Source organism: Rhinatrema bivittatum, chromosome 1 (assembly GCF_901001135.1).
Source record: "Rhinatrema bivittatum chromosome 1, aRhiBiv1.1, whole genome shotgun sequence".
NCBI classification, from domain to species: Eukaryota; Metazoa; Chordata; class Amphibia; order Gymnophiona; family Rhinatrematidae; genus Rhinatrema; species Rhinatrema bivittatum.
This window is the reverse complement of record NC_042615.1, coordinates 432,059,906-432,073,043: the sequence shown is the minus strand read 5'-3', so window position 1 is coordinate 432,073,043 and position 13,138 is coordinate 432,059,906. Positions and strand designations below refer to the sequence as shown.

The window sequence follows — 13,138 nt, the reverse complement described above, 5'->3', positions numbered from 1 at the left end:
CAACCTGTGTTAATTTGCTCTTTCTTTCTTTGGAAACAGGGCCGGTACTAACTTTGTTTGCTACAGTGCCACCTGCCTGCTTCCTGCCCCTAATTAATTCAGTCTCTGTCCCCGGCCCACCAAAAAAAGTCCAGCTCCCTCCAGTGATACAAACTTTAAAAACCGACACCCCCAACCCCAGGATCTTTAGCCCCTCCCCCGGAGCCCATGGCCAGTGCAAGGGTCTTAGGTGCCCTGGGGTAATCATATAGCCTTGCGCACACACACACACCCCTCCTCCAGTCCTCTCCACACACACAGTTGAGTTATGCATTTATAATAGATTGTACATGAAAAAGATCAAAGTACAGTATTATGAGGTAAAGATGTCACTTAGTTTACATTACTTTTACATGCACTGCCGTGATGCTGACCAGAAAGCCCTGCAAGAAGGAACCCATATAGTATTAGGCCTATTGTAATGAGCGTTGGCAGAGGAGTAGCCTAGTGGTTAGCGCACGCACTGCGTTATGAACCAGGGAAAGCGGCATTCATATCCCTCTGCCCATTTTACTTAGACTAGATGCCCTCTGGGGGATAGGGAAATATCTATAGTACCTGAACGTAACCTGCTTTGAAGTGCCAACAAGTAGATTACATTCAGGTACTTTATTCTGTATTTGGTGAGCAGACCTTCATCAAAAACAGAATAAAGCTGCCATAATGTATAAATGGAAACATACAGGCAAAAACTGAACCAGAAACTGCAACAAGCCAGACTCTCCATGCAGTGCAACAAACGATAAAATCAAGAACTATAATAAATGCATAATAAAAATATTTTTAAAACAATAGACAAATAGAAGACTGAATAATTAAAAATTCCTATACAATTTTTTTTTTTAATTTGTCAAACACCATTAACATATTTCAAAACAGAAGGCAATACACCTGAAAATAAAACTAAGGATAAAAAAATTAATGCTCCTTATACCTGGGAACTTTTGATTTCCATTTGCCCTGAGATTGTAGTGGATTAGTGGGCGTGAGGTCACAGACTTTGTCCTCTTTCATATATATGTGTGAGTGTGTGTGCTCTCTATCATACACACTCTGGCATTTCCATCTCGTCTTTGGTTGGGATCTGGGCAGCACCATTCTCACAACCACTCCCTCCTCCAAGCAGGCTCCCGTGTTCTCACCCACAGAACATTTCCAGGCGGGTTTCCCAGCAGGATCTCACAAACATAGCCCCCCCTCAAGCAGGCTCCCATGTTCTTACACATACAGCCCTCCCCGCCCCCCCCCCCCCCAGCAGGGACCCATGCTCTCTCTCACACACACACACAACCCAGGCAGGCTCTCTCTTTTCACCTATCATACTCCTCTGCTACTGCTGCTGCTGCTGCTGCTGCTCCTCATGCCTCCTTGATGAAAATACAGGAACCATTCTGCTGGCTTCTCCTGCATCACGAGATCAGCATAGAGGAAGTGTTAGCTCCACGATTGTTTAATATCGCAGGGCCAGCACATGTGAAGGAGCAGCAAAAAGGCTCCCTCTTCTGTTTCCCAGTTGGGTCGTGCACGGATTTCTTTTTTTTTGCCATTAGTGGTATGGAGTCCACCGGGGGGCTGCATAGGCCTCTTCTTTCTTCTTCCTTTCTTGGGTCCTTTCTTCACTTTCACCACTTCCGCTCTTGTCCCCCCGGGTGTGCTGCCCCAAGCCAATTGCACGGTTTGCACATCCTCTAGTGCCAGGCCTATTTGGAAACTCAGTAAATGAGAGGGATTTCCCGAGCCAAGGGAGCATCTGGAAGATGCTGACCAGGGGGGAACAGAGGAGATTTTTTTGTATACCAGGTCTATTTTATAAATCACATCCCTGCTGCTTAGACTTCTCCTCTACTTGCATTTCTAATCCTTTTTTTTTTTGCCTTGCGTAGGATATGTCAGCATTTCCCACCAGGTACTTTTGCAGGGGGAAGAGGAATTGTATTCTTGTACTCTGTTTTCCACAATATTAAAATCTCCCTGGTAAAGGGAGAAAACCACCAAGATTTTACTAGGGTTTCAAGAGTTTTAATCTCTCTTTGAATTTAAAGATATGCTGACAAAAACTTCATTAAGCTTTATGGCGATGTGGACCTATCGCCACCATGCAATTTTTATTGTATTTTAATAATAGCAAATACTGACCATTGTACAACGTGCAATTAATAGTAATTGATTATGCAATAATTCTACTTAGTAGTAGTATATGAAACCTCTTTGGTCATGAATACCTTTGTAAAAGTGCAAAGTAGTTAAACGTAGACTGGACCCAATGGATCTTTAGTCTTCTGACAACCAACCAGTGCAATTGTGTACTGAAGTGTTGAGAATTGAAAATAAGACTTCATGCTGTGTTCCTGCAATTACCCTTCAGTTTTATATGGTCATCACGATAGTGCCAAGGCACCTGTATTTTCTATTCTGCACTGGTATGGCCTTTAAATTGCCTTTAGCATGGACCTAAGGGGAGAGAATGTTACTGCGTGCCTGTGCCAATGCTCTTCTTACAGCTTCTCCTAACAAGAAGTGCAATATTTCTCCTGCCCGCAGAATCCCGTGAGATGGACCTTTTCACTGGCATGGATGGCAAAGGCTCCTGTCGGGTGAAGGGCTGGAACCTGGTGAGGCAGCAGTTTGCGGCCCTCCTGTGGAAGAGATTTCTGTATGCCAGGCGAAGCAGGAAGGGATTTTTTGCACAGGTGAGTCAAAGGTTGCATTTGGGAACATGTTAGTTCTGGGGAGTAAACTGAAGTGCCAAAATGCAAGTCCAGTCACTGGAGAAGAACTTAAAAACTTGACGGCAGCAGGACTAGTGTGCTTCTGACCTGAATACATGACCTGGGATCACCTTTGGTAGATTCCCACTTGGACAAAGCTAGAGCTCTGTTGGGAGCAGTTGTCCAGCATGGGAATTATAGTAACTGGACAGCAGAGAACGAGCAACACAAAACTCACCCATTCTCCAGAGCAGATGGCACCAAATTTATGCACAGGCAAAATAAGAAAAAAAAAACTCCTTTATTCAAAGACCCGAAGAGAGGTATGGGAGCAAAACCGGTGTAGGCTACTATCCAGAAACTGACACACTCCTAGCCCCATGCCGGCATACTTTTTCAGAGATCAGCGTGGGCAGCGTGGCTGAATTCACGTGTGGGTGTTCAGTCACCTGCAAGCATGTGCACACTTCACAACGCCTGTTTGTTTTGCCACATTTAAAAATAAAGTGCTCTGGAGGAGGTGGTCTTTGGAGCTCTGCTTGAAAATTGCCTGGGCACATTTAGATGTTGATATTCAAGAACTGTGTAGCCAGAGAAAATTTCAGGGCTTAACTTTGCCTCTCACTTAATGGGTGAAATTTTGTGCCAAGTACCTCATTGTGCACACAATTTGCCCTTATAAAAAGAGATGGGGGGACTAGAGGTGTTTCAGGCATATGGATTAAACTTTGCACACTCAGTGCTGGCTGGATCACGTTATGTGTGTGTAGGTCTAGTCAGAAAGATTGCTTCCCTAAAGTTAGCTGGATAAAGTTACGTGCATAAGTTTATCTGGAAATATTCAGCAACAGATTAATGCGCATAAGTCCTGCTGAATATTTGGATAAAGTTACGTGCATAACTTTGTATGTAACTTTCCCGCTTGCCAGCTTACTGAATATTGAGCATTTAATTTAAAACAAATGCGCATATGAATCTAACATACATATTTTATGCCTTCATCAGAGATTTACTTATTTATTGATTTTGAGTATTTCTTACCCACACTCTCCTATGCTCGAGGTGAGTTACAAAGTAACATACATAATAAAAAAAAATCAAGATACATAGGTAAAAGATAAAAAGTCAGTGAGATACCCAAAAAATGTCACATATACCGTAAAATAAAAACAGTACATAAACAAAAAACGAACAAACAAGAACATGACCGTCACCACATGTGCTTCTCTGTTCTGTCCAATTCAGGTGTTAAACACATCCTTAAAGAAATGTGTTTTTAGAGCCTTCTTGAAAGCCTTGCTTTCCTTAATACTGCGAAGGTATACTGGTAAAGCCTTCCACATTGTAGGTGCTGTGATGGAGAAAACATTTTCTCTTGTCTCCATCAATTGAGCATTAGCGCAGGGAAGGAACGTCAACTAGATTCGGATTCGTGAATTGAAGGGCCTCTGTAGGGGTTTAAATTTTAAGAGTGGCGTTAATCTGTGGTATTTTATTGTTTGTAAGCAAAGTATGAATAAGAGGACACGTGTACTCTTTCATCTGAAGGAAAACCGCAATCTTCAAACACAATCTCTTAGGTAGATTTACAAAGCTACGAGAAGGGTATATTGCATGATAAATGCTGTTTATCATGCGATATACCCATATCGCCACGATATCGCACGTTTTCTTTCTTCTAAAAATCCACACCTCTATTGAAATTAGCTGCTTTGGATGCATTTGCTTGCATAAAATTAACTAACGCTTGCAAAGCAGCTAAAACAGAGGAAATCTAATACAAACAGAAATAACGCGACCGGCTTCAAAAAAGCAGGCTGCATTATTTTAACGCATTTCAAAGAGTTGTAGTTATCCAGTGCCGGGGACATCGGGGCACTAAAGTGCATCCTGATGTCCTGGAATGCATCTTAAAGGGCTATGTGGCCCAATAATAACCCCCCCTGCAATGAGCCAACCCCCCCCCCCTCCCCAAGGGTCTTGGGAGAACCCTGCCACCTAAACATTTTTTATGGTGTATGTTGCAGTGGGGGCCAGGGGGGGCCTTGTATTGGGGGAATTTGATATTGGGGGGGGGGGCTCTTTGGTTGGCTTAGAGGTAGTTTTTGATCAAAGAAGAGGGATTTTGAAAGTGCGGTAATTTTGAGATTTTAAAACATTTTTTAGATGGTGACGTTCTTATAAGACCTCTGGGCGGGTTTGGCACATTGTGGACAGGCTCGGTGCGACCGGATGTGCAATGGAGCGGGCCGGCGGATCGGCGATGGCAGAGGATGGAGACAGCACCTCTGCTGGAAGAGAGAATGAGCAGCCAGAAGAGGGTACGAGTATGCTCATGCCCTCTTCCAACGGCAGCGCTCTCTCCTCCTCCGGCCCCCGGAAGAAGATATGAGCGCATATCCTCTTCTGCCGGCCGAAGAAACACAGCGGGGTGGCAGCGGGGACTCTATGCACAGGGCAATGCAGAAACTAGCACTGGCCCTGATTGCAGAGGGGTAGTTTAGGGCCACATGGCACTTTAAGAAGCATCCTAGGGGTATCCGGATGTTCTTACATCCCCTTCCCATTACATGTCTAGGTGGGCCACCTGGATTCCCCGAGGACCTAAAAGACCTTGGTGGTCCAGAAGCGGCCCGGAGTGCCCCCTAGCTCTGGACCAGCCTGAGGGGCAGTGGCTGGCTGGCACAATTTTGTAAAATGGTGTTGACTGGCTCAGGGTTAAGAGATGCTCCAAGCCACTATTGGACCACCAGGGATTATTCTTTTAGGTGTGGGGGATGTGGGGAATGAAGGGTGGGTCCGTGGGCCTCTCTTAGACCACCAGGGCCATTGGTCCATGTAAGGGGGGGGCCCCACTAGACACCAGTGATTATGGTTTATGTTGGGGGATGGGGCTGGGAAGGTCTGCTACTGGGGAGGTTGTTTATGAAACAGCAGGGTCTTTGGTTGGGATGGGAGTGATTTTGGGAAGGGGCAGGGCATCACTATGCGAGTAAATTTTAGATTTTTTTTAAATTTTAAGGCCTGCTGGGCTGCCTCTAGAGGGGTGGGTGGGGGTCTCGTTGACCTCTGGGACAGTTTGGATTCTTTGCGGGGAGGATGGTTTTTTGGGTTGTGTGGCCCTTTAAAATACTGGAGGTTTCGTGCAAGTGGGTGACCATCGCACATTTATTCAGGCTCTGCTGTGTTATTTGTTATCACTAAGTTTTTCCACAATCAAAAATGGCATGGCGATGCGATATTTTCCCTGGGAGGGGCCAAATATTGCAGGACCACATCCCTGTGCTATTTTACCCCTCCATCTATAAAATATCACAGTACAGTAAACCTTTGTCTATGTGAGTAGTTTGTGTCTGAAGATTAGGCTGGTTTGTGCGGGCACCAGTTTGAAAGAATCCGTATGTACTTTTGTTATTAGGTCCTTATTAAACATGTACCTCTTGGGGTAATTTTGAAACGGATTTGCATGCATAAGCCCTGATTTATGCCCATAAATTGGTTTTTGGAAATTATCCAGGGATCTAACTTTTAAAACTGTGTATGGGTTTTTTTTTTTACTGTTCACTGCCTTGGGCTTTCGGTATTGGCAGTCTATAAATACCAAACAAATAAATAAAATAATACATTGAAGTCATCAACTCTGTGTGCGATGATGGTGAAACAGCAAATAGCACGTTAGTTCCCTAGGTAAACTCTTTTCAGAACAGCCCTCTTAATACACATGTGACACACAGACACAGGCTCTGAATCTTTTCCCAAGTCCGAACGAGCCTACAAGCAGAAGAGGTGCAGAAGCGGTGTTGCCCTGAAAGTGAAGGGGATGTGTGAAGAGGAGGCTCATATTTTTTTGCTGTAAGTGGGGTTGGCCTTCTGTCTAAATGCTTGCCCAAGACAGTCTGTAAAATGTGTTGCTGACTTGCTGCAGAGAACCGTCTCTGGCCCTGAAGGAATGGGGGTGTGCAGATTCTTATCACCATTTTTTTTTTTTGTGCGCATCGTACCAGGGCCATTCCCCGGCAAGGATTTGTAGTGACTGCTGTTAAAGCGGACCCCTCCCGTCTTCCCCTCTTTTTTTTCAGATTGTGCTGCCGGCAGTCTTTGTGCTTATTGCTCTATTGTTCAGCCTAATCGTGCCGCCTTTTGGGAAGTATCCCAGCCTGGAACTGCAGCCGTGGATGTACGATGAACAGTACACTTTCATCAGGTACGATTTCTCAGGCATCCTCCCAAACCAGCCGCTGCTCAAGAGCTCACTTTTACTTCCATGTAAAACACTCCGGGGTACATTTTAAAACACAGCACGCGTGCGTACTTTTGTTCGCGCATCAGGCGCGAACAAAAGTACGCTGTATTTCATAAGATACGCGCGTAGCCGCACGTATCTTATAAAATCCGGGGTCGGCGTGCGCAAGGGGGTGCACATTTGTGCAACTTGCGCGCGCCGAGCCCTGCGTGCGCTGCCCGTTCTCTCCAAGGCCGCTCCGAAATCGGAGCGGCCTCGGAGGGAACTTTATTTCCACCCCTCCGCACCTTCCCCTCCCTTCCCCTACCTAACTCCCCCCCCCCCCGGCCCTATCTAGCCCCCCCCCCCCACCTTTATCTGAAAAGTTACTACTGCCTCCGGGCAGTAGTAACTTACGTGCGCCGGCGCGGCAGGCCCCGACACAGGCCGCTATGTCGGGGCTCTCGGCCATACCCCCGGACCGCCCACACGCCCCGAAACGCCCCGATCCAAAACCGCGCCCCTTGGCCACGCCCCCGACCGCCCCTTTTTGCAAGCCCCAGGACTTATGCGCATCCCGGGGCTTGCGCGCACCGCCGAGCCTATGCAAAATAGGCTCAGTGCGTGCAGGGGGGTTTTAAAAGGGTTACGCGTGTACTCCTTTTAAAATCCGGCCCTCCTTGTCCTTGGTGCTGTGATGTTCTCATTACTAATGGCAAAAGACACTGCTCTGCCGGCAGTTTCCCAAAGTGGCAGACTCTGAGCAGGAATAAATTTGAATTCTGCACTCTCCTCAGGAATATATATATATTTTTTTTTTTAAATGTCAGCTATGGTGACAGCGCTGAGTGCATTTTAATATGCATATGTATATCAAGGTCTCTTTCTCTCTATTCATGTCCTTGTGATGAGTGCAGAAGAATTCACAGATTGGTAGAAATCTGAGAGGCCACACTGTGAAAACTTCTGCTGGGGCCCCTGGAGCAGCTGAGACCACAGCTCATCTCTCACAGGTTACCTTTAACTGGTGTTTGAATGGGTGACCTTGAGGCAAAAGGCTGTCGTAAAGCTGTGAGCCGCTGCCCTGAGCCATCCTGTTCCCATCGTTATCAAGCTACGTGCCATGCTCTGCAGGAACGGAAATAACATAGGGGATATAGCAGGCACTACTAAATTGTCATAAATTTACACGGATGGCAGGTCGACATGTGGAAAATCTCCTTCAGACTTCCCCAGAGCTGCTCATGTGTTCTTGTATTCTGAGAGCTCTGACTGACTCTCTCTGCAAACTGATGGGACATATTTAAAGCAAACATCTTGCCACAGTCGCTGATTTTGAAAGGAAACATCTAGCACTTTTCCCTAAGCCATTAATATTTTACAAAGGTGGTCTCAGCAATTAACAGCACTGGCTGTAAATTGCTGAGAATTAATTGTGCTGGTCGTGTTATCCTTTGCTCTGGTTGCAGTCGTCTGTTTCGTAAGTTTTGCCATGCTCTTATCTCATTGTTATGACCAAACATGTGCCTGTTTTATTGCAATGTGCTGACTATGCTCTAATGTGCCTGTAGCAATGATGCCCCCGAAGCTGCAGGGACTCAGAAGCTCCTGAAAGCGCTGCTGGATAATCCTGGGTTTGGTACTCCATGTATGAAAGGGCTCTCTGCTCCGTAAGTATATTCCCAGTAGCAGTAAATACTGTGGGTAAGGGTGGCCATGGCTGACTACATCTTTAGAGACTGCAGAATTCTGGAAATGAATCCCGAAGCTTAGACCATGTCCATGTTAGGGGGATTCACTACTTTTTATGATTGACACCTACATAGAAAATTTTGGACATTTTCTCCAGGTTTTCTAATTTTCCATATCAATCCTTAGCGACAGGGAATTAAAAAAAAAAAACCAAAAAAACACACCAAGCCTTTCTGATTTTTTTTTTATCCAGGTTCATGCATGTCCACCTTTGCATCTTGCTTCCTAATCTGGGGCAAGCGATGGGATAATAGAAGGGGAAGTTCACTGTAGATTATGCCTATCATATAAAAGAGTATCTCCGTGCTCTTTGGGGCACAGGAGTTCCACTAGCGTCTATTAATTCTGTGATACCTCTTTTTTTAAAGTTGTGTATTTCTGACTGTCGATAAGAGAGAGAGTTCCCAGGTTTGAGAAGGTCCCAGCATTACAACTGACTTCTTTGTGCCCGCCTCCTTTCCATTTTAACACAGTAATGTGTGAGCAGCCTTGCTCTTTTCCTGATCGTGGGTTTCCGTAGTGCCACGTTTAGCCTCTGCTAGCAAGATCCCAGCTTAGGGACTTGCTAAATCAAAACAGTTTTTGAAGTTTGCCTAGAAGGTTTCTGCAGTGGTTGACTCCCAGCAGACTGCACAAACGAAGAGCAGGAAATGGACTAAATTGTGGAATCTGTGAATTTGTTTTTGGATCCCACATTTCTTTGTAGGAGCTTTTTATGTGGTCCCTGTGTATGTGGTCTCTCCACAGTCCTGCGGCTGGGAGCCATTTAAGTGAAGGAGGGACCTTGCTGTCTGCTCCGGAAAGCCATATTTATCCTGTGTTGGATTTGTTTCCGCTCCAACCTTCCACAGGGAGACACACTGTATGGCGGGAGAAGAAGAGTGGACCACGCCTCCAGTGTCCCAGGCCGTCAGGGACATCTTCCAGAATGGAAACTGGACAATGGAGAACCCTTCTCCATCCTGTGAATGCAGCAACGAGAAAATAAAGAAGATGCTCCCAGTCTGCCCTCCCGGGGCTGGTGGACTGCCCCCTCCTCAGGTCTGCAAGCCTTAAGGCTTTCTTTTTTTACTCCCGGCATTGTACGTAAGCCAGTATGCTGTCCACGCGGGTGGGGGCCGCAAACCTAAGTTAAGTGAGTGCAGACGGGAAGCAGAATCCCCTGATAAAATTCACCCGGTTTCAGCGACAGTTTACTTTAAGGCATGATAAGTAATGCTGACTGGAAATAGTACTACAGTCCTGTTGTGGCCAGAGCACTGAGTGCCCATCAGAGCGACCCACTCAGCGAAAGAGATGCAGTAGCGGAGTGAATGCTGAGCCTCTGCACAGTCCTCAGAGAGGCAGGAAAGCAAACTGCTAGCAGTCATTTAAAATCTCTGACAGTAAGTGCCGGAAAGTAAGGATTCTGGGGGGGGGGGGGGGGGGTGTCACCTACACCTGGGTTAGAAGTACGAGGGGTGGGCTTCCATTAGACACAGGGGTGGAAAGCTGTCTTCAGCACTCGTACTCTAAAAATAGGTTCCAGCATCCCTGGCTGTGAGGAAAGAGACGCGTGCTGGGAAGCAGGTCTCCTCCTATGGGACTTTAAAAATATTTCATTACTAAACAAAATGCTAGCTTCCGTCTGTCTCTTGGAGAAGTTGTATGTGTAGGGCCAGAACTCCGAGCGCCATCTTCCTGACACTGACCTGTTTTTGATTAATGGATTTATAAAGTGCATTTCATCCAGACCCTCTCCCTTGGGTGGAGGAGTAGCCTGATGGTTAGAGTAGCAGGCTATGACCCAGCCAAACCAGTGTTCAATTCCCCCTGTCGCTCCTTGTGACCTTGCGCAAGTCACTTTATCCTCTGTGGCCTCGGGTACAAAATTAGATTGTAAGCCCTGTGGGGATAGGGAAATATCTATTTATTTATCTATCACGTTTTACGTCGTTTGGACGAGCCATCACAACAGTTTACAGCTTTTTAAAATACATAGGATAAATACATACAAAGATAATACAACAATTAAACCTAAATTGTGGATAATAGTATCGAATGTAATCTATTTTGATGTTCACTTTCAAATGCCAAAAAGCAGAATATAAAAATCTAAATAAATAAATGATGCTTTGTAGGGGTAATCTTTGGAAATCTGACATGTAGCCACTAGTGGGGAGGGGATTGCCTTCTCCCTTTACCCATCCGTATGGCATGGTTGAGGGGAGAAGGCAATCTGTTCTGCTGGATAAACTGGATTTTGAACAAGTATCATTTTAGTATTAGAGCAGAACAAAGCGATGTCTTGCGCTTTTTTTTTTTTTTTTTTCTTTTTTCACATAGTGTAGCATCACGCTGTGGATTGTGCCATTGCCCTGGTTAAACAGAGGTGCTTGCTTTGTTCTCTCTCTTTCTGGCAAACAGAGGAAGCAAAGCACCACAGATACCCTCCAGAACCTGACAGGCAGAAACATTTCGGATTATCTGGTGAAGACATACGCGCAAATCATTGGGAAGAGGTAAAGGTTTTATTTTTCTGGATGAAGTGACTGAGTGTTACCCCAAGTGCTGGACCTCTGGGACTGTAGAGTGATCTGAAAGCAGTGGAAATGCTGGGACCATTATTCTGTTCCCTCCAGTGCCACTAATCTGCCCTCGCTGTAGACTTGACTGCTGCTTGGGTTCACACTAGAAGGAGATCAAAAGGCAAGGGCTACTGAGTAAATTCTGAACTAACTAATTTCACCCAGGGAGACAGTGTTACTCCTGGATCATTTATCCCTGCCTTGATTAGCGATACATTAAAAGGGATTTTAGTCTGAATTTTCAAAGTAGATTTATGTGCATAAGTCTACTATGAAATTTTGCGAGTGTCCCCAGTATGCATAGGCGCAGGAAGATACACCTGCTCCCAAGCAGATGTAACTTTCTGCATTCAAGTACGTTTACACGTGTACGTTTGAAAAAATTGAAAATTATACATGTAAATGATTGTTCCACCCCACTGCGAGTGCAAGAGTAAATATGGACATGCTTCTCCTAGTACAGGCCTTGAGATAATTTTCAAAAGCCGATTTGTACAGACAAACTGAGCTTATGCATGTAAATCCTTTTGAAAATTATCCCCCAAAGTCTGTGCAGAGAGTTTTGGCGTCTGCTTCAGAATTAAGCTTCAACTCAAATGGAAACTACCCACTCTGCCTTTCATCCTGGAGCGGTTCCACAGTGTGAATGGAGCAGGAAGTGAATGAATTCAGAAGTGAATGCTGGAGTAAGTAACACAGAAGTAGAAAGGGGGTCTTTGTGTGAAAACAACATTATTCTTCCCTGGAGCACCTACTTCAAGCAATTAGCTACTTACGAGCAGAGGAGCATGCTGGTAATAAGCATATGTGAAGGATGCTCACCTACTTGTGCTGATGCACTTTCATAGAAAACCACAATTAAGAGGAAAATTAACTCAGAGATCTTTGCTATATTTCACATTCATGTATGTTTCTAGCCTTCATCTGATGGTCAAGTGGGTTTCTCCTGGCCGACTGTCATTTTATCATGATTTTATGGGAGATATTATATACTGTTTGTATTCTCAGTTTTGTTATTACTGAACATATTTTATTTTATTTTTTTAATGCACAATTTATATTTCAGTATTAAATTTTATTTCTAGAATTGTAATGTTTGAACCTTGTTGAATGTTATACTTTTAGTTAGAAGTTTTACTGTATGTGTTTTATTATTTGGATTGTATTTCACTTTAATTTATTATACCCATTGTTGATTTTTATGTATGTATTTATTTATTTTTATTTATTTAAAAGTATTTATTTCCCACGCCCTCCAAAGTTCGAGGCGGGTTACAAACTAAAAACATACATAATATGATAAGGACAAAAAGCTAAAACAGACGAAAACATAAATATTAAAATAAGATAAAGTAGATGAAAATAATAGAAAAAAAGTTAAAATCAGTTATGAATAACATCAGCATATGTGGTCAGTGGGGTAGAAGTAGAAGATTGGTTATAGCACACAAAGGTTAGGGAAGGCTTGAGGGAAAAGATAATGTTTTAAGGCTCTTTTGAAATCCTTTTTACTGACAATTAGTCTTAGCTCGGGAGGTAGAGTGTTCCAATGGATAGGGCCTGCAGTTTGGAATGCTCACATTCTGGTTATGGTTGAGTCTTGTATATTGCTTTGGTTTACAATTCTGTAAGAAATGCAATTAATTAAGAAATACATTGAATTGAATTGAATCCTTACATCTGATAGACACAAGCAGCAAGCAGTTGTGACCTGGTGCTGATGCATATGATGGAAGTAGCTTTTGTCAGCCCAACTCTATGCTCCTATGAGATGCCAATCCAGTCCTGGTTTGCCAATTACCATTTCCTTTGCATGCTATAGGACTGCCATTAGGAGGGGGTAGTGAAGG

General features: G+C 44.5%; 1 protein-coding gene across 2 annotated transcripts in view; it reads left to right on the top strand.

The window, feature by feature from the left end:
• Positions 1-13,138, top strand: part of ABCA1 (ATP binding cassette subfamily A member 1) — a 212,039-nt gene that overhangs the window by 127,713 nt on the left and 71,188 nt on the right. For both annotated transcript variants that reach the window (XM_029604407.1, XM_029604396.1), the window contains exons 28-32: positions 2,581-2,729; positions 6,827-6,951; positions 8,541-8,639; positions 9,573-9,762; positions 11,128-11,222. In XM_029604407.1, the coding sequence (XP_029460267.1) occupies positions 2,581-2,729; positions 6,827-6,951; positions 8,541-8,639; positions 9,573-9,762; positions 11,128-11,222 (658 nt within the window). The remainder of the gene's footprint in view (positions 1-2,580; positions 2,730-6,826; positions 6,952-8,540; positions 8,640-9,572; positions 9,763-11,127; positions 11,223-13,138) is intronic.